General features: G+C 38.2%; 1 protein-coding gene across 5 annotated transcripts in view; it reads left to right on the forward strand.

The window, feature by feature from the left end:
• pdlim7 (PDZ and LIM domain 7) overlaps window positions 1–25,199 on the forward strand; it is a 54,491-nt gene that overhangs the window by 23,159 nt on the left and 6,133 nt on the right. For 2 of the 5 annotated variants that reach the window (XM_079838876.1, XM_079838878.1), the window contains exons 4-9: window positions 3,147–3,177; window positions 4,451–4,644; window positions 19,605–19,684; window positions 20,142–20,376; window positions 20,807–20,987; window positions 21,956–22,076. In XM_079838876.1, coding sequence (XP_079695002.1) covers window positions 3,147–3,177; window positions 4,451–4,644; window positions 19,605–19,684; window positions 20,142–20,376; window positions 20,807–20,987; window positions 21,956–22,076 — 842 coding nt within the window. Of the gene's footprint in view, window positions 1–3,146; window positions 3,178–4,450; window positions 4,645–9,546; window positions 9,564–10,008; window positions 10,048–11,743; window positions 11,899–12,708; window positions 12,746–19,604; window positions 19,685–20,141; window positions 20,377–20,806; window positions 20,988–21,955; window positions 22,077–25,199 lie in introns of all 5 variants that reach the window. The other 3 variants (XM_079838877.1, XM_079838879.1, XM_079838880.1) reach the window with 2 other exon arrangements.

Raw genomic sequence — 25,199 nt, forward strand, 5'->3', positions numbered from 1 at the left:
GTATACCGCCCAGCACTAGTTGATGTTGTGCGCTAGTTTGAGATGACATGCGTCACGACCAAACGTTAGCCAGAGTGGCTCTGGGCAGATCCAATAGTTTTAAATTTCAACAGAGTACCCGCCTTCAAGGAAGTTAATGCTTGTCAATAGAGAGTGGCCAGACTCTGTACAAATGAAATGTACGAGTAAAGTAACCATTGAATTCGGAATCTCGGCGGAAGTAATTGGTCATCCGTGTACTTTCCGCTGTTTTTCGAATACTATGTATTCGGTCATACTTCTCTGTTGGCATCTTGTTTTTCGCATACTACTTGGGAAGTATTTGATTTTGGATGCAGACAGGGTCATATTTCACCCTGAAATTTGTAGATAGTATATTTTTTTTCATAGTAATTAAAGGTACATTATAGCCACTTTTCCACCGGTGGGCCGAACGGTTCTTAAAATAGTAAGGAACGGTTCCAGTTGTGTTTCCACTTGAGCCTGGTACGGCACAGCACAATTACAAACCGTTCTCCCCCGGAGGTAGAATCCGTGAAGTGGCGTCGCCACTCAGGATTGGTCGCTTGTCTGTTGCCTGGCTACCAGTTTCTCTGTAGCTGGCTAAGCACTCTATTTGAGCGACATTAACACAAATTAATAATCCAATTAAAATCACTATCTGATCATCCTCCGTAATGCGGTTGTTATTTATATCTTATGTCACAGTAAACCATTGTGTTTCCAAGGCAACGGCTAACGCTTTTGTATTACATTCCAAAGAGTGGCCGTTATCAGCCCCACAGTGGAAAATGAAACCAGGACCGCACCTGGATCGGCACGGATTGGATACGCAATGAGAATTGTTCGGCCCAATGCTGGAAAAGCAGCTTATGTAACTTTCGATGCTCCAGCGGAGCATGAGTCTTGCGGAAGAACATTGTAGCCAGAGCTACTTCTCTCTTTTTATGTCTATTACGAGTCACAGGTACTGTGCTACACCACAACGGTTGTCATCCTGCTCGGTCTAAAATAGTTTGAATATAAACACTTATTGTAGGCGTACCGTAGGGATTCAGGATAAAAATTAAAAATAAACGGTTTGGAAGATGGATTCATGATGTACTAGCTCAGTATATAAATATAAATTTTGAACAAATACAGTACACCTTTTTAAATAGTTTTGTTTTTATTTTATATTTATAAATTATGTAATTTTGCATAAACAAAATGAACCCTATTATTAACCTTTTAAGATTAACCTATTTTATATATTATATTTTATACCCATTTCCTTTTTGGGGGGGGGTTTAGAGTGAAATATGATGCATACATTTCTTCGTGAGATTCACCTGGATATGAAAGCTGTTTCAGGTCAGAGAGGAGTTGTCATTCTCTCTATAACTTTCTCTGGTATGAGGGAGGACATGTATGAATGAGGCCATGTAGAGTCTAGCCGATTCTCCAGACTGCTCTTTGTCACAGGTCAAAACTTTGGAATGCTGGGGGACAGAATGAGCCGGTTGGAGGCGTGAATGAAAGTGGGCGTGTCCTCATGAGTCATTTCACTGATGGTTAAATTGTCATTTCTTGAGTTTGTTGTGACATCATAACTGTGAAAACATCTGTTTATCAATGTTCATAATTACCCCTTTGCCCAGCAGGCTGATAAATGACTAGTATCTTGACTATTATTGTGGGTGCTTTGGTTGTCAGACATGTCAGTGTATCTGTCTGTTGTTGTCTCACAGATAAATTACAGTGTTTGCATCCCATGGAAGGGCATACTTGAAGACAAATGTCTGAACATGTCTGTATTTACTCCAGGATGTACTTTTATTGCAGAGGGTGGTGTCGTTTTGGTTTACATAGCCGTTTGGGCAACCTCTTCAATTGTGGTTTGCAAGGGTTCTTTGAAACACAAAGTCTCTTTTTAGCTTTGTTGCTTTAGATCGTTGTCCTAGTTCGCCCTTCCTGTGTGTTTTGGTTAGTAAAGTGTTTGTTTAAAGCATTAAGTTCAATGTGAAATCAGAATTGATTTGTCTCAATGTGTTTGTCTTCGTAATCCTTTGTCGAAATGCAATAGCTTGCTTTTGCCACTAAAACAGGTTTACTTGTCAGCTGACATTACATAGGCAACACAGACTATTAATCAAAAGCCAGTAGCTGTTTTCGTGAAGCTACTGTTTTAGGTTGTATAATACAGGTTGTATAGAAATATCTTGTGTAATGGATATAAAATGATTGCAAATTCAATTTCATGTTGATTTTCTGAAAAAAAAAAAAAAAAATCTTACAAACTGAAGACAAGCAGGTATAATATATTTTAGGAAAACTTTTTGAAAAAGATTTGACTAATTAATTAATTGATTAGTTGATTTATTTTGCTTGCAGGAAAATATATTGCATATAGACAATAAAAAATATAGTGCCGCTCTATATATTGTCAGTTGCACTGGACAATGTTCATTTCCTGGACCTTATCACTCTTGTAAAACAGCCTGGATGTGCTATTTTCTACATTTTCTCTCTGAACTGATATCTGTAAGCAAGCCACTGTGCAAAAGAACATCACCACTGTCACAGGAAGTGGTGTATAGGCACAGGAAATGCAGACTCATAGGGAGGTCACTGATGGAATGTAACATTTTTTCCAGCCTAGTCTAACTAACCTAAACGACGGTCCAGTTTAGTACAGAATATAGAGATTTTTTGGAGTACAGTGATGGTCTTTAATGGTTGGTAATACCATGGTACTTTTTGGAAAAGAGAGAAAAACATAGTTGGAAAAGGTGTTTATGAAAGCTTGTTTCAGCCACAGAATAAAACAATAAAAAAGGTAATTGCGTCTTTTTTTCTCACCAATCTGACTTTTTTTCATAATTGCGCGATATAAAGTCGCAATAGCAAGTTATAAAGTCAGAATTGTGTGATTATAGTCGCAAAATAATTCACACATACAGCTGCAGCATTCCATTCGGACTGATAAAATGGGATTTGGAGCCAGAAAGAACCGATTTAACTCCCATGAGACTTGTTGAATTTGGCATAAATGGCTGCTGCTCATCCATTAGACTCTTCTTAGTTAACATTTTAAACATAGCAGTGAAATGAATCATTTTATGAATGAGCTTAAGTGAATTAATTCTCGAATTTTCTCTCTGCAGAGCTTTTCATACTGCCGGAGGAGAGCAGAAGGTAAGACGGCTACCCTTTTTCTCTTCTGTCTGACAGAACTGCAAAGCTTTCGCAAGACCACTCAACCAGCTCCTGATATCTGAAGAAACGCATTTAGATCTGTTCTCAGCTGCTCTGAATACTTCAGAACTGAACAAACACACACCCACACACGTCTGGTTCACTATCTTTCTGTGGACTCTCCATAGGCGAAATTGTTTTTATAATATACAAACTGTATATTCTATCCCCTTGCACTAAACCTACCCATCACAGAGAACTCAAATACACACTGCTTCATAACTCATTGTCATGTAAGTTTCATGGCTCTGGTAGCTTCCATGGACTGGTTGCGCTATATTGCGGCAGTTTGGGTGGTTTGTCTATTTGACTGTCTGATTCTAATGTTAAACATCTTTCTTTTGGTCTTGCCTAACTTCCCTTCAGCAGTTTTTGGTTTGATTGAATTTGCATGGCCACAGAATGCACAAACCCAGACTGAATGTACATTTTCCCAGTAGGCCGTTTGCACATGCTGTAAATGAATTCACCCTGCATGGAGTTACATTTTAAATCTGTATATTAGCTAGAATTGCAAATTAAAAGCTTAACAAATTGCGTATTTGTATTTTCATATTATTGTGTAACAATAATTGCATATTACCTTATAGATTATATTTTTTATAAATATTTTTCATTTAATGTTTGACGCATGACAACTATATTTAAAACCTTTTAAAGAAATGTTTAATGACAATTATTAATGTGTGCAATATTTTATGGTAGGTTCAGCAGGGAAATGTGGGCAGGTCAGATAAAAAAAACCTTTGCATTAATAACAAATCCTATTTTATCTCCTAAACAAACAAAACTGAATTTGAATGGGAGAAATTGTGCCCTCATGTGGCTGCAATAGATCATAGCATGCGTCTCTGCAACAGTGCCTGTTAGAATTCTAGTCATATCAGACAGTTATACTTTTCCTTTCAAACCCCTTTGGTCCTTTAAGCCGGGCCTTGGCTGGATCTCAAGATAAATATTTGTGACCAGGGTGTGTTCACACTTCTCAAACAATCCCCCTCCTCTTTCACTGTGCTAGTAATTTGCTGCGAGAAGACATGAAGACAATTCACACCTTTTCCCCCTTGTTAATCCTCTCATTTGGAGAGGATTAACTATTAAACCGTATCTGGGATTGTGCATTCACCTGTGGTGCCACTAGCGTGTATGTGTGTGTGCGCATGATCTGACATGCATGGTGTTGCTTTTGCACTGTTTCTTTCTCCACACTCAGGATTCACTCGCACCTGCATCCAGTCAGCCCAAGTACTCGTTCGCACCGAGCACAGCCATAAACAAGATGGCGCGGCCGTTCTCCGCAGCCGCTGGCAATGGCAGCAAGGGGCCTGTCATCAAGCCAGTGTCGTACGCCCCCAAGCTTAACTTCAACTCGCAGGTGCCCAGCAGCTCGCCGCAGCCTCACAATGGGTAGGTGACCAGCCAGCCAGGTCTCCGACCGAGACTCGGGCTCATAATCTGTCTTTAAAGCAGGCTTTGATCGCCACAGGACCTGCTTGATGAGCTTAGTCCAAAATAATGAGCCTCGTCATACCCAAGGCTGCATGTTTCTAATGATGCAGCAATACTTTTGAAAGACTCAGGAGGAGTTTCTTCCCCCAGGCCATCAGACTCCTGAACTCAGTCACGTGACTTCACTTCACCCCGCACACGCATAAACATACAGTTTAAACATTAACATCCACATACTGCCATTGCACTGCACTTTACGTTCCTATTGTTACTGTGTAACAACCTGTAATAACCTGTTTGCACATCATACTCCTGTTTGCACATTATACTCCGATTTGCAATTATACCTATTGCATGCACATCATACTTCTCTATATATAAATATATATATATATTTTATGTTAACCACTTATTTTTAAGTCTACAGTTTCTCACTTATCATATCCACTTATTTTATATTTTATATTTTTATTTTATTTTTTTATTTTTATCTTATTTCCTATTTTTATCTTACTTGATTTATTTATAACTCTACTTATGTTAATACTTTTTATTCTAATTTTATTCTATTTCTATTTTAATTTCCCCTTGTGTTCTTGTAACTGTTATTTGCACTGTCCATGGAGCGGACCTGTTTACATTTCACTGCCAGTTGTATATTGTGTATATAACTGTGTATGTGACAAATAAAACTCTTGAATCTTGAATCTTGGGTAAGAACGCACGCAGCTCCCAGTTTTCACGGTGAGCGCGAGTTGTCTGGATGCTAGCTCTGAAATTGGGCAGCAAGAACTGCAAAAAAGCTGCAAAAAACGGACAATGTGATATTACTTTTTTTCCCGAGGTATTTGTTGGGATATGAAGAAATACTTGAATGTCTACCAGATGACTTGAATAACCACATTCTAAAATTAGTGTGGTGTTTTTCTGGTAAAAAGCCAGATTTGGAATAATCTGGAATTTAAAAAGTTTGAAAATTGTTTTTCAAAAAAGACCCAAACTATTTTTTTTAAACCCTTAACTAGCGGGATGCTTGGCTCTCCTTTTTTATGGCATTTTTTCATATCACATATTTCAGTAGTCATCATAAATTGGGTATCATTCGAAAGTTTATGAACTCAAAATTCATCCTGTGACAACTGTTTTGATACTAGATGTTGCCTTACCATGAAAAAAGTACTTTCAATTTTATTAGTATGCTCCTCCCCTAGTGGGCGGTTTCAGATTTCACTTTACAACGTTTTGTTTAACTACTTTATAGTCAAAACTCTTTCTAATCTTGACAAAACACATGTTGTCGGAAAAGATCTGATTCTCAAGATTCCATATTTGGTGACTGTTTTGTGATTAGAAGTGATAGTTTTATAAATTAATACATTTTTGTCCAAATATTTCAATGGAATGGATATTTTCGGTACAGCGCCTAAACAAAATTTCATGGGGACTTATCTTATATCAACTTCAAATTTGGAACACAACTTGGCTTTCATTTTATAGTAATTTTTAGAATAAAAATTATTTTAATTTTTCATAAAATAAAATTTTAGTACAGTAAATTTAAACTTCCATAACTTTTTCGTACTTAACGTTTTTTGAGTGTCCTCTTTAAAACTATAAAACTAGCATTCTTGAATTACAACCATTTGAGTTTGGATAGTGGATTTTCACGTCTATTCTCAAAAAGGGTGGTGACGGTTAAAGGGTTAGTTCGCCCAAAAAAGAAAATTCTGTCATTAATTACTTACCCTCATGTCGTTCGACACCCGTCAGACCTCCATTCATCTTCAGAACAGAAATGAAAATATTTTAGTTGAAATCTGATGGCTCTGAAAGGCCTCCATTGACACAATGGCACGGTTCACTCTCAAGACCCTTAAAAGGTACTAAAGACGTCGTTACAAAGTCCATCTCACTACAGTGGTTCTAAAATAGCTTAATGAATCAGCGACAATAGTTTTTGTACGCAAAAAAAACCCCTAAATAACGACTTGCATAGTGATGACGATTTCAAAACACGGCATCATGAAGCTTCGAAGCGTTATGAATCAGCGAGTCGATTCAGCGGTTTGAATCGCCAAATTTCACCAGTTTGGCGGTTTGACACGCGATCCGAATCATCATTCGGCTCATTGATTCATAACGCTTCGAAGCTTCATGATGCCGTGTTTTAAAATCATCATCACTATGTAAGTCGTTATTTAGGGTTTTCCTAATTTAAAACCTAATTTAGGGCCGATTCATAAAGTTATTTTAGAACCACTGTAGTGAGATGGACTTTGTAACGACGTCTTTAGTACCTTTTAAGGGTCTTGAGAGTGTACCGTGCATTGTGCCAATGGAGGCCTTTCAGAGCCATCAGATTTCAACTAAAATATCTTCATTTCTGTTCTGAAGATGAACGGAGGTCTGACAGGTGTCGAACGACATGAGGGTAAGTATTTAATGACAGAATTTTCATTTTTGGGTGAACTAACCCTTTAACTTTTTACAAAAGAGTTTACTCTCTACAAAAACTAACAGAAGCCTCTTTAAGAAACCACAATGAACTGTTAAAAAAAAAACCTGTCCACTTGCATAGGGTACATTCCCATTGTATTTAACCAATTCAGTATAAAATAAAAAGAACAATAATTGTAGTAATATTTTTTAGTTTGACTTTATTATTAAATAATATATTAAACAAAAATAAGAAATATGTTGTAATTTAATTTTATACTATATTCTTGTGACAGTAGAGCATATATTAATTTCATTAAAATGCGGTGCGTGATTTGACTTCGATATATCGTGCAGGCCAACTGTAAAAGTTTAGGCTGACATTCGGTGTTGTGTTCCTGCAAAGTGAGGTTTGGGGTCCGTGAGTTCAAGAGTCTGGTCTTTAGTGTTTTCCTGGATTTATTGTGCGTGCTTATAATAAACAACATGGCGTTAAGCAGCTGTGTCTGTTTTCCTTGTTGGAACAGGCTGTTGCATCGCCACCCCGGTGACCAGACTGTTCTGGGATCTGCTCAAACACGTCGTCTTCATCTGTTTTCCTCCCCACCTCTTCATCATCCCTTTGCGGGGACGTTCTGCACCTTTTTTTTTCTGCCAAGGTCCTGCATTTTAACGAGCACTTTTATTTAAGCTGATCAAAACAACAGATGTTAGCAGTCATGTCTGGTAAAGTTGAAGACACTAAAGTTGTGCTGTTTTTTTTTACACATAAACACATCAAGGAGTTTGTGACGGTGTTGATCTGGCCAGGTCGAGAAGGTTGAAATCTGTCTTTAGCCCAGGGCTTGATGTTATCTGTTGCTGTTTATAGAGTCCAGACCCTCCCATAAAATCTGCTGAGCCCTCAAAGTGCCATTACGGCCCCGGTGCTGAATTACTTAACAGCCTTACTTGGAAAGGCTCCTGTACGAATCCACCTTAACACAAGTTTCCTCACAAACAAATTGCATGAAGGTGATATTTTATTCCAATAGATATCATAATTGTTTTATTCAGAAGGCTTGAACTTCAGTTGGATTGTGGGAACATTTTCTGCTGCTAAGAACCATAGCAGAAAGCTCTGGAGTTTAGCAGTGTAGTGGAGGGAAGGAGGCTGAATCAGAGCTCGGCTGCTGGAGTGTACAGAGTGTGTGTGTGTGTGTGTGTGTGTTTGCGATCCAGCACTCTGTGATCTCCAGAGAACATGGAGACCTCAGTCACGCCAGCATTCTGAGCATGTTTACAGCACCGCACGCCTACAAGCTTGTTTTTACAACTCTTCACTCTATAGGGCACTATTGCTTGCACTGTTTGTGGAATTGTACCAACTTGGAGAAATGAAAAATGCCTAAAGTGTTCAAATCAAAAGTATTATATTCTATTATTATATATTTTGTAATGTACACTACTGTTCAGAAGTTTGGGGTCGGTAAGATGTATTTATTAATTTATTCATAATATCACATTGCTCTAAAGCAACAGTAAAACATTTAAATATTACAAAACATAATTTTTTTTTAATAAATACTGTATCAAAATGTATTTTGATTATAATAAGGAATGTTTCTTGACCAGCAAATCAGCACATTTGGAATGTTTTCTGAAGGATCGTGTGACTGAAGACTGGAGTAATGATGCTGAAAATTCAGCTTTGTAATGATTTTACATTTTTACATTTTAATTATTGTAATTTATAAATCACAATATTTAAAAAAATATATATTTTTAATTAAATAAATGTAGCTTTGTTGAGCATAAGTGACGTCTTTTTAAGAAGTTATAGTGTATAATTAAGGTTCTGTATATTTTTGCAATTCCCAGGCCTAGACATTTGAGTAAGTTAATAAAATATAGTAATTAATTAATTTTCCATGATGTTTTTTATATTGAATAGGTGTTTTCTGCTTGCTCAACTTTAAAATACTTAATGATTCATTGGCTAGAAATTTAAATCTCTATAAAATGATTTTATCCAGTTGTCACAAACAACTGGAAAAATCATACATCTTTGGTCATAATTTTAGGAACCATGTATTTAGGGTAATGTTGGCTTTATGGTATAAAGCCAGATTCGGTGGCAGTTAGATCTAGTGGCTAAAGTGGTTTGGCTAAAGGTTCAGGGATATTTCTAATTACAAAAGCACATTCAAAGTTATAGAATAGAACCGTTTAACTAATTTAATAGGATGTACAGCTCATGTTTTCAAGTTTTCTGCTGTGTTACTTAAAGCATGCTGCTGCTTTTCACCACTAGAAACCCACAGTTTGCTTTGTTTGTCTCTGCATCGTGTCTTTCCACATGCTGTTTATTCTTCGCTGTGTGATTTATTTCTAAACAATTTTCTCTCCTTGTCTTTTTTTTTTATCTCCTTTGTCATTCCACAGATGGAAGTTCTTGACAAGTTAGTAATGCCTTTCCTTATTTCCCTCTTGCTCTGAGAAATGTGTGCAATTATTGTTTTTGGCTATCAAATCCCAGCCCTGTGGCTCTGCCTCTATCCGTTTTCATACCCCCCCCTTCAAAGTTTAATTTATCTTTCCCTTCTCCCAAGTCTGCATTGTTGCAGTATTGGCTTTAGGAGACGGCAGATTTCTCACATGTCTCGCTCTGTAATTATTCACTAAGGGATTGTAAATGTACAGCATTATTCCAGCGTTGATATTTCAGAGCGCAGTAGTGGAGATCAGCGGACAACCTCCATTCACTTAAAGTCAGGCTGCTTTAATGGACACTGTTGTGTTCTTTGTCGTACTCCTCCCACTCTTCCTCTCTATTGTTATTTGTGCTTCTTTTCCTTTTTTCTCCATCCTGTTTTTTCTGTCTTCCTTCACTCTCCCGTTCATTAGAGGAGAAGCCTTCTATGAGGAGTTGTACCCTGAGGGGAAGTAAGTGCTGAATGCTTGTGGCTCTAATGCACTAGCTGAAAGAATGTAGACCTGCCACTGACCTCACTAATAAACTCTTGCTTTTGACGACATCAGGCCATGTTTCATTACTTTTCACTCGGTAGTTGAACTGTATTGAAACACGGCACTTTAGCTGGGTCGTTTGAAACTATTAGCAAATGTAGTCATGCACTTTGAGCGACTTCATTAGAGCATGAAGCAATGAAGTGGAGCCTGAACTGAAATCATATTTTGTGGGTGTTTCGATTTATTATTTTGTGTGCATGTAGTTATGAATCTGATGTGTGAAAAACAGGGCTTTCAACCATCCTTCTAGACTCTCAGCCAACCCACAGACTCTAATATTTTTTTTATAACTTTCATAATATGAACATTACTTCATTATGTAATCAAATGATAAACTGATTAATAATATTTTGAATAATAACTAAGACTCTTGCATTTAGCAGACGCTTCTATCCAAAATGACTGTTGCATGACAATGTATGTGTATGAACATAAGCATTTTGCCACAGAGCCAACAATATTCATAGTGTAAATGCCAGGTTTAATTATAAAGCTGCACTAGGAAACAAGCTGGAGCATTATTAACATTACAAAAAATAAATTCATAAAAATAATAAATATAAAATATTACTATAAAAAAAATTATTAATAGTACATTAAAATGGATAGCTTAAATAGCGGAAAAAAATTAATTGTTAAATAAAATACATGTATAAAAAAAAAATCTATAGTCCATCTTCTTCATGGACCCCATCAAATACCTTAAAGGGATGGTGCACCCAAAAATGGAAATTGTCATCATTTCTCACCCTCATGTTGACTTTTGTTCATCTTGGAAACCTAAATTGAAAAAAATATATTCACCTAAAACTCTGATGCTTCAAAACTTTAATTAAGAGATCAACTAAAAACTAAATCCATATAAATTGAGAGGTTTAATCCAAGACTTCTGAAGAGAAGAAGTCTCTTTATATGATGAACAGATATTATTTAGGCTTTTATTTACAATATAAATGGTGCGTCTGGAATATGAACAAAAGTGTTATGGATTTGGAACAGCGTGAGTGTGAGCAATTATGACAACTTCCATTTTTTGGGTGCACAATCCCTTTAAAGTATTTGATGGGGCTATAGATGAATTAAAATGAATTAATACAAAATAAATAATACATTATAATTAAAATGAATAGCTTCGATAACATTCATTTGTAATTTTGGAACAGAGTATTTGATGGCAGAATTTTCATGTTTGGGTGAACTATACCTTTAAGAAGCTCCTAGTTAAAAACCCTGGTGCTAAAACATCTAACACCTTACTAAATTTTACAATGCTAATCATAGTTTCTACACCATAAAAATATAGTTACTCTTATAGATCTGTGGTAACTTGGTGTTGTAGCCACAATACATGTATCGAGTACTTTGGTAAATAAAAATAAATGTCAGAAACTTTGGTTACCATGATACATTTTTGTAAGGGAATTCATACACCCCAGAAGGAAAAAAATATATTTTTTAGATCCTTATGTACAGCATGTTCCCTCGCTGTGTTTGGTGTAGTCGTCTCATCTTGTGCTGCACGCACTGTGTAAAGCCATTTGTGGGTTTTTTGTGGTGTGCTGTGCTACTGTGGTGAATGAGAGAGGTCACGAAGGGCTCCTGTCTCCAGGCACGGTCTGCGGGTGGAAAACACGGCCTGCTTCATCCCCAACGATCGCAGTAAGAAGAGACTGATCCAGGATACGGAGGATTGGCAGCCGCGCACCGGCACCACCCAGTCTCGCTCTTTCCGAATCCTGGCCCAGCTCACAGGCACTGACTTCAGTAAGTCAGACACATTCAGACCACAGCCTGTCAGCGCCGTATACTCCTCACAGAGCGGTTGTGTTTCTCATTTGGGCTTTTCAGCATCTAAGCTCATTTGTGTCAATGGGTTTCTTTCGGAAAGATCATTTCTCAGCGAGTCAGTATTTTGTGAAGTAATGTGGAAAAAGACATTCCTAAGTAGGGGTGGGAGTTATTACTAAATTCTTAAATCATGATGTAAAACTATTCATACTGTGATGTATCACGAGGTGGTTTGCCCCAGAAATTCTACTCAAATCCAATCCGCCCATCCATCCATCCATCCATCCATCTTTTGTAATTGCTCTGTGCATTTACTGCGGTACACAATATATACAGTTGTACCTCCCAGCCCTGTTCCTAAGTAAAAAAAAAGCTCTCTCTCCTAAATCCCTTCTTTACTCGGTGGCAGGGACTAATCTTAGTGTAGGAGGGCATGAAAGCATGTCCTAGAGGACCCAGCCACTGATCTGATATTGAGAGTGAGATCATAAAGAAGTGGGAAATGTCGTCTATCTATAGCTTAAAGGGTTATGGCTGAGATTTTCTTCTTTATGCGATCTATACCCCGAGTGGCTGTGATTTGCTCTTGTGTAAGTGGTAGGACAGAAGTGTGCGGTCAACCATTGTTGCCATACTGTACCGTACGGGATTGACTCTCATGTTAAAAGGTGATGGTTCCTTTTAAAAGCAGCAATCCTCAAGTGTTTTGTGGCATGGGTTTTTTTTTTTTACGGTGTTTGTGTGTCTAATGGTTGGTCTGATTGGTATCTCTCCTGCTTCCCTCAGTGCAGGACCCGGATGATGAGAACATGAAAAGGTCCAGGTAAAGAACTGTGTGAACTTGCTAATGAAGTGCAGTTTTTAAGCATTAAATCGCTGGCTCTGACCTTTTACTACCCTCATTAAGAGATCACGGTGTTCAGCTCTCTGAGGGGAAACGCTGAAAATATGCTTTGATCTGCATTATGAGCCCTTGTCTGATCTGTGCATTTGCAGTATAAATTCATACACAGAGTGCCGTGTGCCTTATAATCAGACCCACACAGAATCGTGTCCACCGATTTCTGCGGAATATAAATTAGATCTAAAATAGATCTAGTTTACGCCGAGTCAAATTCCCTGATTTTTGATGGGAAGGGTGGATCATGTAGAGGAAAAAACGCAACCGTTTATGAAAGTGGTGTTCCATTATACATCAGAAACTGCTATCCTATAAGGTCACGGGAGTCGTCATTAGATGTAAATTTTTACTACCCTTTAAATAGTTTAATACAGTGTTTTGTTTTTTTTAAGGAAGTTAATACTTCTACTCAGGAAGGATCCATTAAATTGGTCAAAAGTATTATAAAGACATTTATAATAGTACAAAACATTTTTATTTCGAATGAATGTGGTTCTTTTTGAAGAATCCTGAAAAATGTATCACTGGTTCCACAAAAAATACGTTTTTTTAGCATCGATACAATTTAAAACTGTTTCTTGAGCATATTAGCATAAAAGCATATTAGACTGGTTTTGACAGACCTTATACCTACAGAATGCACTTAATATAAAAGTAAAGTACCCAGTTCTGCTTTCAGAAATACTTTCCTATATTCCTACTTGATTTCCAACCAAATAATTTCCACAACCTTAAAAAGCATCTTGTGCATTGCCATCCATCAGAACTCTCTCTCTCTCACTCTCTTGCGTGTAAATGCCCTTAAAACGTTTAGCTTATTTGATTGTGTCTTCAACTGAAAATAAGAGTGCAGCTCCAAATCCATTTAGCAGGTTTTCCATTAAAATCAAGACAGGGAATGTGGAAATAAGTCTGCAGATTCTGTCTGGGCCTGGTTATCTACAGATACACCTTTTTTGCTGTTGTTGTTTCTCAATTCTTCACTGCTTGCATATGTTGCATCTTTTAAAGATCCCATGGCATGGATTTTTTATTTTATAATGTATTCTGAGGTGTACTTATATTGTTAGTATGATTTTTACATCATAAAATGTCATAATTTAGAAATAAAAGGCATTTTTTTCTATACTGATGTATGCCCCCTGTTTCAAGGGGCGTGTCTGCTGTGAGACTTCAGTAAAAACGCCCACTGTTGTGATTGGATGACATCTTTGCATTTGAAATGAGTATTAGATCTTGTAGCAGAGGGGGTGTGGTTTAACGAGGTCTACGAGGCACGAGCCGGCCAGAGAGACGGATGTCACTTCTCATCAGTTCTCTCAGCATGTCTCAGTTCAGTGAACTGTTGTAGTTACTAGCATATACTTCAGGTTATTCGTTTATTTCTATTCGGAGGGACTGTCACTCATGTCAGAAAGTTAGTAACTTTAGTAAATTATGGATCAGCGCTGACTCGAGATGCGACCCGTTTAGAACGATTCAGTCCGATTTGGTGAACTGGTTCGACCGGTTCACTAAAAAGAACCGGTTCAAAAGAACGATTAGTTCGTGAACCGGACATCACTAGTGGACCAGAGACGGAGCGATTGCTAACAAAGTTATATTGTAACTACTGAGTTGTGAGCGCTGTCAGCGCGAGTTTATTTTGTTTGTATCTGAGAGTTCTGAATAAACATGAGTCCCAGTCACGCCGAGCCCATCTTCCTCCTTATTCTACCAACTTTGTAACACATGTAATGTACCATTACAGCTGTCGAGATGAACAAGTTACGAGTAAGTGTTGATTATAGTATTATTTTTAGATATTTTCCTCTCGTATGAAAAGCATTGAGTTCACAGCGCAAACATAGACACAACAGCGCAGTAATCGAATGTAATCCAGTTTATTGTGGGGATAGCTGGCTAGCCTAGCCCGGATACCCTCACGCTTACCCCCCTTCTGCTTAATCTTGTGCTGCGTATGGCGCCTCCGCTGTGGGCCAGATGCAGTAGTGGGGGTCTGGGATGTTGAAGGCTGACCGGTCATTGCAGCCCGAGCTTCGGCGTGCGTGAGGTTTATCTCTAAAGATTTGGCTCTGCCGATGTTGAGCAGAAACTCACGACTGTATACAAATTTTAGAACAGATAGACGCGACGAGGACGTACAAAAACACTGATTTACAAGATAGAAAACACGAAAACACCGTTCTGTCGGGAGAGAGAGAAGCCGCAGAGTGCGCACGAATAATAAAGTTATGTGTGAACTTGAATAATTAGCTACACATCAGAAATCAATTATCACATTTCCGAAGGAACTGAAAAAAGACTTCTGTTTTCATTTGTACATCCAAACACTCAGAAACTGCCAGCATTCACTCGTTCACAGGCCATGATCTCTCGAGGACAAACAAATATGGCGCTCGCATGGGCGTGCCAAATTCTCTGGCTGGAGGAAAGGGAGGTAACCGTTCCTGTTATGATGTCATAACAGGAAAATTCAAGATCAGCTCGTCTGAGCTGTCATTTTCTCAAAGGCAGAGAAAGACAGCCAGAACTCAGTTTACACCCATCAAAATTTCTAGCCACTTGGGGACAATATTCAGGCTAGGGGAACTCCTATTAATGTTGAAAAACCTCATAAAATGAAAATTTCATGCCATGGGACCTTTAATCTTTCTTCATTCTATTCTGGTTTGTCTTTCTGTTCTGTTGCTGTCTCAACCTGATTTTCATTCCCTTCTTTTGTCTTTCTTTATGTGCTGGCATGTCTTTCTCTCCTTCTGTTTTGTTCTCTCCTAATTTCCTGTTCTCTGTCATGCACTGAATGGCAGGGAAAAGTTCCTCACTGAGATTCAGAGTCCCCGCTATGCCAGGCTGAGAGACTGGCATCACGAGAGATCCGCCCGTGCCCTCAACATCAAGTCCTGAACGCTCTGCCTCCCGGGCATCAGAAGGCCGAGGTGGCTGAGATACGGCCGCACTAGATACAAACGCATCAGCGCAATACTGCGTGCCAGCTATGGGTGAACACCGACCCTACCAGGACAAAAAATTGGGGATTGGGGGGGGATTGTCAAGTTTATGAAAAAATATATATATATAAAAAAATACAAGTTAAAAATAGCAAAAACAAACGTGAGAAGAAACGCAGGCAGTCGGAAAAAAACACAAACTGAGCCCTACAGTCAAATTCCCGTTAGGAATATCTGAATGCTGTTGGTGTGACTTGATAGTCTTTTTCAAGTGGTATCGTTTCTACAAACTGATAATCATGTTAAGTTATTGTTATGTTTTTTTGTGGTTTTTCAGAGGAGTTATCCATCACAGGACTGTTCCTATGGCTCTTTCTGTCTTTCTGATTGTTTTGTAGCCCCCCTTGGGATTTTTCTTCCCTTCTCCTTTATATTTCATTCTTTTTTTTCTGACTGTAATTTAGCCTAATTCACTATTATGATGTCATCTGATCGCTCTTCCTCTGGTTCTGTCTCCAAAAAGATAAAAGAATCTGTTGACTCATGTCTCTGAGTACATAAAACATTGTGAAACTTTCTGCTGTCTTCCTTTATTTTCTTCAACCTCTACTTGTTCCCTCTTCTTCTTCATTTCAACATTTGTCTGCATTTTATACATGGCTGTTCCTTAGTATTTTAAAGAAGTGATCGAGGGAAAAAATAACTGACCTCTGGCTCTTATATTTAATTATTTAAATCACCCCAGACCAATGTAGTCTTGTTTTTTTTTTCTGCAGAGTCAAATAGATTAAAACGTTGATATGTTATATTTGCTGGCTAGTTTAGCTAACAACTTGATATTCTAAACATTGCTTAGCAAAAGTATTACCAAAGTCCCTTTAAAGGTGCAGTGAGAGATTTCTGAGAAACACTGTTGAAAGTGGATCGGACCGAGCACCAATACACACTTTTAGCCAATCAGCAGTAAGGGGCGTATACACTCATGATGGGGGAGGTGCCTGTGGGGGCAGAGCTATCAAGATAGGGGTGTGATCCTTTTGTGTTTGTTACTGTGATTTTCAAATATCAGCAGCAGTTCTCATAAATTACTTACTGCACCTTTTTAAGACCAGTAATTTCACTCGGCGGCCATCTTTGCAACGCACCTCTCGGGCAGCTATTTCAGTCATGCAAGTACAACTCCTATCTCTTTGAATGGACAAATTCTCCAAAGCTGTCCACCAAGCTTACGATTAAATTTCATATTATAAATGTCCATTTACAGGCTGGACCAGCCAATGTGCTGTCATAAGCACTGACTGTTTCTATAGTAACCGGAGCTCCTAACGGCAGCTGCAGTAATGCGATGACTTTTATTTAAATGGCGAGACTTTTATTACTATGAATGCGAGAAGTGCAACGCGTAATATGGCGGAATGAGTACATCGTCTTTTTATATGTAAAGTCTTTGATCTGACTTGGTTATATTATTAATCTGACTGTACGGACACTGTTGTAAGAACTGAACTGAACAATGACATAAATAATTTTGTTTATTTATTTATTTATTTATTTTTTATTTATATCTTTACAACAGTTTACTGTAAAGCTGCTTTGAAACAATCTGTATTGTATAAAGCGCTGTATAAATAAAGGTGACTTGACTTGATTTTAGGTGTGGGCGATATATACTAGTAGACGCAATTAACCGGTAAAAATATTTCACAGTAGAGATTTTGACTATCGTGTCTATCGCGGTTTTGCAATAGAATTGTTTTATTTTGATCGAATTCTGTAGCCTTCTGTATAAAATTCAGTGTAGTGCATTCTGGGATTGGCAATTCTATTTTAGATTTTGGTCAAAACAAAGTGAGAAACGAGTGTAATTTTGCTACTTACTGTTTGAAACAGACTTCCCGTTGTGCTTGTAACTATGGTGCCTAAAAATATTGCCCAGGTGGGCAGCTCACTAGGGTTTGGATCAGAACTGAAGGTTTTTTTTTTTTTTTTTTTTTTTCTTCAAATAAGAGTTTAATTAGACATTGTTTGGAATCGGTATGCATCGATTCTAATTTTGAATTTTCAGAAAGAGATTTAATAATTCGTTATCTTGCATTGTCCAACTGGTATCATTTCAAAACAGTGTTTGACAATAAAACACGAGGCAGACTTGTTTGGCTGACTCTGTATAGATGAATATGTTTACGCCCAGGGAACTTCAGGACATTAATTTGTTTGAGAAGGCACCAAACATGAGGAATGACATACATGCATAATTGCAAACAGAAAACTGCATGCACACATCTGGAAAGCACATGACTGTGTTATTCTTGTGTGATCATGTAGCTATGATGAAATGCAGGATCTGGATATGTTTATTCATTTCATTCAGATGATGTAAGATGAAAAGCTCATAAATGCTACAACTGACATTTTTAGAGTAACCTGTAAGCTAAAACCACGCATAGTCTAAATCATTTTAAAACTCAACCAGGGGACAGGGGCCTCTGCTAACTTTGAAGATTTTTTTGTATGTAATATGTTTTCTATATACATGTATGTATGTATGTACACACACACACACACACACACACACACACACACACACACACACACACACACACACACACACACACACACACACACACACACACCACACAAAGGTTTTTTGAAAGTCTCTTAATCTCCCCAAGGCTGCATTTATTTTTTAAAAATACAGTAAAATCAGTAATACTGTGAAACAATTTAAATTAACTGGAACATTTCTTATTATTAATGTTAAACACAGTTGTGCTGCTTAATATTTTTGTGGAAACGAAAGGATTTGTTTTCAGGATTCTTTGAATAAAACAGTTCAAATGCACAGCATTTATGATAAATATAACTTTTAAAAAAATATTTATTCATTTCAATCTTTACCATATTTCTTTCTTTAAAAAAAAATTTGAATGTCAGTGTACAGTATCATGATTTAAAAATTGTATAAAAAAAAATTGGCAGAGAAATGTTTTTTAACATTGATAATAATAAGAAAGGATCTTGTGACACTGAAGACTGGAGTTATGATGCTGAAAATTCAGCTTTGCCATCACAGGCATAAATAACATTTTAAAAATATATTACAACAGAAGCAAGTTAATTTAAATTTTAATATTTCACAGTATTACTATTTTGATCAAATAAATGCAGCCTTGGTGAGATTGAGACTACTTTCAAAAACATTAAAAAACTTTTGTGTGTGCGTGCATAATTTTTTAAAGAAAGATATTTCTTATATAACCTGTATATCATTTTCAAAGTTATTTCTAGTCTTGGAAAAGTAAAGTAAATTAATGAAGTCTTTAAACAATGTGGGCAGTTTTTTAGTTATGCCAAGCTGTAGTGCATTTTATCAGTTAATTTTGTTTATAATAATAATTTAAAATGAAATCCAATGAATCACAAATGACTGGAAAACGGTGTGGTCCCTGAGAACATTCAGCTTTTCAAACTTTTGAAATTATGAAAACCCTTTTTAATAAGTATTTACATTATCTTTAAGTTATTAATCGTTTAAGTTACTTAATTAAATTCTTAATTCTTAATTAAAAAGTGGGCCTTGAAGTCAAAAAGGCCTACTAGTCTTAATGTGTTGTCACATCGAAGATGATTTATTAGATTTTTATTCACAGTTAAAGCAGAAAACACTCATCCTGTACTTTAATTTGCATTAAATGCCATGTCACAATGTTTTAATCTCTTCGCTTTGTTCAAGAGTGTACGTTCCAGGATGTAGATGTCAGAGGTCGCATATCTTAATATTTTCATTGGCTCTGACTAAAGCCGTTTTATCATGGCCTGTGTTTTGAAAGGAAATTTTCTTTCTACAGTCACGGAGTAACTCCCTGTCCTGCCAAGTCCAAGCCAGCAGACAAACCTGATGAAGTTCAAGGTAAGTACTCTCAGAACAGACAGAATAGATTGACTCTCACAGTACACACTGACTCCCGGCCCGGAGTCGCTCCCACGGGGAGGACTTAACTCGCTGACTTGATCACCGAGCGGTCTGGCCGGCTCAGACAGGCCTGATGTTAATGGGAAAAGTAAGACATAAGGGGCACTAATGTGTTGATAGTCAAAGATGATAATATGACTCAATTATCACTCTCCTGAGATGAGGTTTATATAAGCTGAATAAAAGCATGAGCCGCTCCTATTGCTCTCCTCGCATGGTGTTATATCTTTGTGTTCTAGGTAAGTCTCTGGATAAAAACAAGCCATTTTAGACTACAATTGCACTCGTTTTAATAGCAGCCCATAAATGTACATACTGCTAACAGGTCTCTGTTGGACCATAGTGAGGAAATGCTGAAAAATAGAGGTTTCATTGTCCTTTTTCTTCTTCTTAGCACCAGCTAAAGCGCCAACGAGTTCCGGCCCAGCCTGCAGGCCACCATGGGTGACGGACCCCGGTTTCGCTGACCGTTACCATCCAGACAAGACCAGCACGGTGATGACGCAGCACAAGCAGCCGGTCCAACCCACTCCCATGCAGAGCCGCAGCTCCATCCTGCAGGCAGCACAGCAGAGCCCTGCCGACAGTGGCCGTACACCGCTCTGCGGCGCATGCAACAAGATCATCAGGTACGGCTGGAACGCTGCTGCCCTTGGAGTCATACTTCAGGAATGCCTAAAATTTAGCAGTTAAAATCCCAAAGCTAACTGCTGCAGGCAGCCCAAAATACCTCCAAATCAATGATGACTATGTGCTAAATGTCATTACTTACAAGACATGGGGAGGGAAAAAGGTTGTGTCAAACTTTGTAAGGCAGCAATATTTCTTAAAATACGCCGAGCACAGAAATAGCGGCATGTCCTTGGGCTTTCTGCTGTGGAGAATCAATACGGAATGGAGTGGTTTTCTGCGTCTGACCTACTATTTCCATTAGAATAGCTTTTGCACACTGAACACTTAAGAGTGCTAAAGCCAGCAGCTGATTCTCGCGCTGACCCTTTCACTTCGATGCAAAAGGCTTTAGATGTAAGACTTTTTGTTCGTGTGCTTGTGTTCTAGGGGACGCTACGTGGTGGCGCTCGGCCGTTCCTGGCACCCAGAGGAGTTCATGTGCTGTCAGTGTAAAAGGGTGTTGGACGAGGGGGGCTTCTTTGAGGAAAAAGGATCCATTTACTGCACCAAGTGTTATGACAACCGTTACTCACCCAACTGTGCCAAATGCAAGAAGATGATAACTGGGGTGACCACATTTCCTACCGTTCTACAACACAAACACAGTTCTTAGAATAGAGTTTCACAGGAATGCACTGATCGAGTAGTTTGTAAAATTGTTAAGGGGACTGGTAATTTTTTATACACTACCGTTAGGGCTGCACAATTAATCGGGATTGAACAATTACATAATTGTGGCATCTGTAATTGTAAAGGCGCAATTACAAAACATAATATGCATATTTTTACTTTAGTTTGGTTTCTTTAAATAAAACAAAAAAATATATTTGACATTTGACATATTAGAATGATTTCTGAAGGATCATGTGACACTGTAGACTGATGCTGAAAATACAGCTCTGCCGTCACAGGATATATTTTTATCCACAGGATATATAATTTTTGAATATTTTAAAATAAAAACTTATTTAAAATTTTTACAATATTGTAAAATTTTACAATGTATTTTAAACAGATAATGCAGGCATAAGAGACTTTCAAAAACAATATTATAATCTCACACAAAAAAAGAAAAATCTTAGACCCCAAACTTTTGAAGTATTAAAAAATGGGCTGCAAACAGCATTGCGTGTTGACTTTAGGTGTTTTCATACTTGTTAAATTCTTATTAAAATGTATATTCACTGATCTGTTAAGCTTTTTTTTTTTATATATTAAAGGCTTTACAGAAATTATTATTAAGTGTTACCAGAATTGAATCATGCAATGCAATAAATGCAATGCAAATTGAAGGGGAAAAAATGGTTAATGTTATAAAATGACTATATAATACTATGACAATGTCAGTATGACCTCAAAAACAAACAAAAGCTTTTGATTGATTCTGATTGCATAGCATGAAGCTGATGATGAAGAGCAGTGCCAGTGGGGTAAAGTGTGTGTGAGAGTTTAAAAGTGAGAGTGGAATGATTTTCGAAAGTGTGAATTCATAGATGGCGTGCGCAGCTCCCTCACACCCCTCTGTCCTCTCCACAGGAAATCATGCATGCCCTGAAGATGACCTACCACGTACAGTGCTTCCTGTGCGCCGCCTGCAAAATGCCCATCAGGAACCAGGCCTTCTACATGGAGGAGGGAGAGCCCTACTGCGAGAGAGGTGAGCGACCGCGGCCCCTCCTGCACGCCCGGCCGCACATCTTATCGACAGCCCCTGCCGAGAGCCGAGCGCGGGCTCCTGCGGTGTTTAATCATTCAAATGCTGCCACTTCACTTCAGACTTCAAATCTGCTCCACACCGACCCTGCACATTGATTAGGAGCTTTGCTGAGACTTTTATGCTTGAGAATCTACTTTAAATATGCCATTAGTAGAAAATGCTTTGCTGCTCAATGAAACCATTAATACTGTTAGTTCGTTTTTTGTTATTAAGCTTTTTCGTTGATTCCAATCACAAGACCGATTCAGACTCGTGCTGACCATACGAGCAACCAGCTGAAAGTTCCAGCATGTGCTGTAGCCACATTTAATTAAAAAAATTTGACGCTTACATTTAAAAAATTTTTTTTAAATTGTCTTGACACAAGTTTTCATAGGACCAATTTATAGGACTAGGGAGAATTAGGACTGAGGGCGTGTTCACAGTTCACACTTGGCATGTTTGGTTCAATTAAAACAAACTCTTGTGCGATTGTTCTGTTAGTGCGGTTCATTTGAATAAGTGTGAACGCTGCCATCCAAACTCTGGTGTGCACCAAACAAGTGGACAGAGACCGCTGAAAAGATGGTTCTCGGGCCACTTCCAAGCGAACTCTGGTGCGTTTTTTTTTTTTCTCATCATAATCGCGATGTTGCCTATCACAGTTCGGTAAACGATCAGAACCGCATCTCCTCACAGCAGACCTTTGTTTGTGTGTGTGATTAAGAAATTCCTGCCAGTTTTGACTCTTTTACACATTTTATAAGCTCTTCATGAGTTCTCAACTGGTCAAAATACCATCTAGGCTACACACATACAACGAGTGTGTTTAGCCCAGCACACAGCATTGTTTTGGATGTTCGATAAGTTCTGTTGTGAAATATATGTAATAAAAGCTGACCAATCAGGTTGTGAACATAACCCGGTGCCTTGAGGGTTGTTGAAGGGTTCAATAATGAACCTTTATAATTAAAGGGTTACTTCAGCGATTAACATTAAAGGGATAGTTCACCCAAAAACGAAATTTTGATGTTTATCTGCTTACCCCCAGGGCATCCAAGATGTAGGTGTCTTTGTTTCTTCAGTAGAATACAAATTAAGATTTTTAACTCCAACCGTTGCAGTGTGATAGTCGTATAATGCATGTCATTGGGGATATTTTAGAGTATGAGAGCGATGAGAGTAAAAACACACAGATGACACATTGATGTCTTAAGACACGAAACTATCGTATATATCTATGATCGCGCCGGTATTGTATTTTGACCTTATTCGCCGGAAGTGATGGCGCAGGGACAGCTGATGCAGAGCCATAGAAAAAAATTAAATACATTTTTAAATATGGATATTTTTCTTACACAAACACATCAATTCACTTCAGAAGGCCTTTATTAACACCCCAGAGCCGCGTGGAGCACGTTATTTGACGGACAGATGCATTTCTTATGGAATTCAAAAACGGAGCAACTACTTGAGGGAGAGTAAATCATGGGCTAATTTTCATTTTTGGGTGAACTATCCCTTTAAGCCTTCTATCTGTAGAAACCCGGTAAGAAGGAGCTGTTCCGTATGTTATCAACCCGCCAACAGGGGAGAGATCACACTCACAGAATGTAAATGCGCACGGCCGTTCGGATTGGGCATTAACAACGGAGCGGTGTGGAGCAAAGTGAGTGTTTCAACTTTTCAATGAATTCTTATGAAAGTTAAGCTTCCATATGCGATCTGAAAACTTGCCAGACTGGACAGGCGTCGTGAATGACTGGCGCGCTTACCTCAGCTCTTCGCTCTCATGATGAATGAAATCTGACCCCTGATGCGTTTGTGCCGTGACTCTCGTTCGGCTCACTCACACTTTATTGAAAAGACACGTTCCGTTTTTAATTGTAGTGTTTATTCTCTAACTGAACGAAATGATTGTATTACTATGAAAAACAAAACTACGGTGGGGGCGGTGTCATGGTGGGCAAGTGATAACCAGGAGCCGGGGCTTTGGGAGTGGCCTCGTTGGGCAGCGCAGCAAATGCATTCTGGGAGTTGTTGTCTTTCATCCACATGAGACAAAAATACATTTTCTGTCTTTTCTCAGTCTAGGAGGCACCAAATTCAAACATAATTTCACATTTCTACTACATAAATGACCCAGTTTAAATACACATTCATCTTCCCAGCGCTGAAGTGCCCCTTTAATATTTTGGTTTTAAAATGGCAATATAAATGCTAAGCACACCACGACTAAATTTATGTAATTTTGGTCCAGATCAACCAAACCAAGGGAACTGAACTACAAGCGTGAACACACCCTGAAAACTAGGGATGCACCGAATCCAGATTTTTGGGGTTCGGCCGAATACCGAATCTACTGGTTAAGATTCGGCCGAATCCGAAACCGAATACCGAATCCTACTCCCCATCTGCAGTCCATTATCACAGTAAACACATTAATGACGTTAACAAAGTCCACAGCAGTGTAGGGATGCTATTGACCATTAACTGTTTTGGTCAAGTTTACTAAAGTAAACATTGTCGTGTATGTTCTTCTCGACGCTATTTCATGATGGTTTATAGAAAATTTACCCCGAGTCGTCCTCTGTCGTTTCAAAGAACAACCCAACGGAGAGCGCAGGAGGCGCACGCTAGGGTTGTGCCGACATCAAGATGGAGCGCCACCATCGTGATGCCACGCCCCCGTTGCGAGTCTGTTGTGTGCGACACACACTAATCCTCTTCTATAGTATTAGTTAAACTAAAAACTTAGCAGGGATTGCTCTGTAAATTAAATTGAGAATGTAACTAATGCATATATGCTATTTTAAATACTGTAGTCTATGCCAGATATATAGCCTACATTTTGAAATCATTTGAGGCTGAAACATCCAAGCATGTGTTTATTTTAGCACTTCCGTCAGTGAAACAACACAGCCTATAAAACAAAAACGTTATTAAATATTAGAAAAATATTTGATTCATACTATTTCCGCGCAAAGATGCGTCATATAGGCCTACCGCTCTGCGCTTTGAGAGGAATAGGACACTGAATAGACACCTTCTTGAATATCTTCATCTTCATATGTTCTACTGATG

The sequence above is a fragment of the Gobio gobio genome (genome assembly GCF_949357685.1).
Source record: "Gobio gobio genome assembly, chromosome: 16".
In the NCBI taxonomy this organism is placed as follows: domain Eukaryota; kingdom Metazoa; phylum Chordata; class Actinopteri; order Cypriniformes; family Gobionidae; genus Gobio; species Gobio gobio.